Consider the following 3,262-nt stretch of genomic DNA (forward strand, 5'->3'; position numbering starts at 1 on the left):
CTTTTGATTTTTTGCAGTTTAATTTACAGCCCTTGCGTTGATGAAATCAGATGTGAAACTAAGTTGAAGACACGATGACAGCTCATCTGAAGTCTTTTCCTTCGTCACTTTTTATTATTTGACATCATCAGAGACAGATTCAGCTCTTCAATCTGCAGCGTTACATAAAACCTGAACACAAACCCAGACGCCCACCTTAAAACCCAGACGTCCACATTGTTCAGGTTCTCACCAGTTTCTTTCCATGAATGTAAAAAGCCAAATACACAATTCAGAAAACACAACCAACAGAAAAAATAAAACAAAGAAACATTTTGAATATATTGATCCTGTTGATCTCTGACTGCAGAATAACAATCTGACTTCTGATATTTAATTGGTGTAACTACAGTAAAATATATATATATATATTATAATTTTACAGCCGCACATTGAAAAGAACAAATTATTGTCAGTGTAAATACAGAGATTTTATTATTGACCGTTCTGGTTGGTCATTGATTTGATTTTTGCTGTTAACAGTCAGCATGTAATTTAATACCTTTTCTTTGACTAACTAGTTATGATATGGAAGTTAACAAAACACAGAAAATCTACTGAATGCCTGTTAAAATCATTTGATAGTCTCCATTATTTAAGAAGCCATTTTTTAAACGATACAAGAATATTTTGGTGATTTAGATGCAGTAAAGAATAGTCTCTTTTCAGACAAGTTACATTTATAGAAATGCAGATCTTTGTTGTTTACATTATTTACATTTGTTATCTGGTTTATTGTGTTAAAATGCAAACTATACATTAAAGAAACTGAGGCGTCCATCTTAAAATCTAGATGTCCACCTTAAATCCCAGATGTCCATTTTCAAACCTAAATATCCACCTTAAAACCCAGACATTCACCTTTAAACCCAGACTTCCACCTTAAACCCGAGACGTCCAGCTTAAAACCTAAGAACCACCTTAAAACACAGACGTCAATTTTAAAAATGAGATGTCAACCTTTAAACCTAAGAACCACCTTAACTCCCACATTTTCACCATCCAACAGAACAAACAACAACAAAGAGACGTTCTGAATATCGTGATCCTGTTGATCTCTAACTGATCTGTTTCACTGTCACTGAGACCTTCTCTGGTAAAATCTGAACTTTACCATCAGTGGTAATGTATGGAGACATCCTCTGAGTGAAAGTGTGACTGAAGGTGTGTATGTGTGATTTAGTATCAGAATCAGAGAACGACAGCTTTCCTCTGTTACAGTCCAGATTCATTCTGATCCTCTGGAGCTTCTTCTGCACTGAGAGATCAGTGGAGGAAGCTGATGATGACCATGAATAGTATTTACCTTCATAGAACAATACTCCCCAAAATCCAGACATTATCTCCCCCTTCCTCGGGACAGACTCTTCAACCACACCCAGTCCCCAGTATTTACTGTCTCCAACCTCAACATTCCAGCTGTGAGTCCCTGAGTTGAAGCTTTTGGAGCTCAGAACAGAGGCATAAAAATCAAACCTCTCTAGATTATCAGGAAGCTTCTTTTCATCTCCTCCTCTCACACTGGTCAGATCTTCAGACAGGATGAGCTCTGGATGTGCAGTGTTTGGGTCCAGAATGAGAGGAGTGTAGGAGACCATGTCCTTCATTCTGTTCCAGATGTTGAAGCTCAGGTTGCCCAGATGTTTGGCCTGGTCTATGAGAGCTCCTGAGAGCAGCTGTGGATCCTCCAGCAAAGGACAGCGCTGGACTCTTTCCACTGCAGCTTTGTAGTTTAGCAGGAATGAGACGTCTTTAGCGCTCAGCTGGTTCTCTGTGGCTCTGACTGTGTCTGAAAGATCTGCTATCCCTCGGCTCAGAGCCTCCATCTTCTCCTTCATCATCCCAGTCTTCTGCTCCTCTTCCTTCCTCAGTGCAGCCATCCTAACCTCCTCTTCCTTTATCAGAAACTGGTGAAGCTTCTCAAACTGCTCCTTAATCTGCCTCTCTGTGTGATGGGCCTGGACCTTAATGTGTTCTGCTGTTTGATCAAATTTCCCTTTAACTTGTTCAGAAACCTTCAGCTTCTTCTTTAAGGGCTCCAGAGTTTCCTGAAGTTCCTCCCTGTGTTCTTGTGCAGCTTCATCGATGGGTCTGAATCTGTGGTTGGAATGTTTTTTTGAATGTCTGCAGATGAGACACACTGGCTGCTGATGATCCAGACAGAAGAGTTTGAGTTTCTCAGAGTGGAAACTGCAAAGAGACTGTGAAGATCTCCGAGCTCTCTGCTGCCGGAAGGATTCACACAAATTCTTTAAAACCAGGTTACGAGGTGGATTAGACGCTGAAGATCTTTTCCTACATAATGGACAGTCATGTGTTGGTGTCTGTCTCCACCAGGTCTTCAGACAGTCTCTACAGAAGCTGTGGCTACACGACAGAATGACGGGATCTGTGAAGACATCATGACAGACCGAGCAGCAGAGATCTTCCTCTGATCTGGAAGCCATTTATTGTGTGAGTGAAGCTGAAAACACAGCAGACACAAAGTCCAGTGAGTCACTAAGTTTTCTGAAAGCTCCTTTGGCTCTGAGTGGTATTTTTGCTCAGACTCACCTTCAGTGTTTGGAGTGTCAGCAGCTGGAAGCAGCAATGTTGCAGCCGGACTCAGTCTGAGGACGATGAAGCTCCGTCTGATCGTCTGAGTGTCTCTTTACTGAGACAGAATCTTTGTTTTCTGGTTTGTTTGAGGTGGGCCAGGTGAGGGGCGGAGATTGGTCACGCCTCTTCTCTCGTTTCAACTGAAACTCAGAGGTGTGTTACATTCCAGAGAACTGAATCATGTATCAACAGAAAATGTCAGCTGATGTTGTTCAAGTTGTCAAACTAATTGAGTCAGTTGGTGACGAAGACCTGTCCTGGTTTTGTGTTCAACAGTCTGTAAACAGATGCCTGATCCACATCTTGTTTTTAAATGTTTGTTGTCTTCTGTTAGACTATTTTCCTGTTTGTTTCCTTCTCCAAATTTTATATGGTTTCCTTTTTGTTTCTCCTTCTGTTCATTTTTTTTGTACTTTCTAGCTTCATTTTCAGTTTTTTCTTGTGTTATTTTGAATCGTCTTCCCTTGTGTTTGTCTTAACAGCCTCACTGTGTGTATAAAGGAAGAGAAGCAAGCTGAGAAGAAACATAGACGATATGATCAACCTTTTGTCAGTAATATTACAGCCATGGCCATAAGTTTGGACACAAGTACCATGACGCTTGTGAATCTTAGAAAATACCACA

The 3,262-nt window shown here is 40.7% G+C and overlaps 1 protein-coding gene across 1 annotated transcript; it reads right to left on the reverse strand.

Moving 5' to 3' along the window:
- Positions 1 to 431: 431 nt before the first annotated feature.
- On the reverse strand, positions 432 to 2,622 carry LOC110961434 (nuclear factor 7, brain-like). Its single transcript, XM_022209048.2, has one exon. It carries the CDS (start codon positions 2,484 to 2,486, stop codon positions 1,098 to 1,100), a length of 1,389 nt encoding a protein of 462 aa, XP_022064740.2. The 5' UTR covers positions 2,487 to 2,622; the 3' UTR covers positions 432 to 1,097.
- Between the last annotated feature and the right edge of the window lie 640 nt (positions 2,623 to 3,262).

This window comes from Acanthochromis polyacanthus, chromosome 8 (assembly GCF_021347895.1).
Source record: "Acanthochromis polyacanthus isolate Apoly-LR-REF ecotype Palm Island chromosome 8, KAUST_Apoly_ChrSc, whole genome shotgun sequence".
Classification (NCBI taxonomy): Eukaryota; Metazoa; Chordata; class Actinopteri; family Pomacentridae; genus Acanthochromis; species Acanthochromis polyacanthus.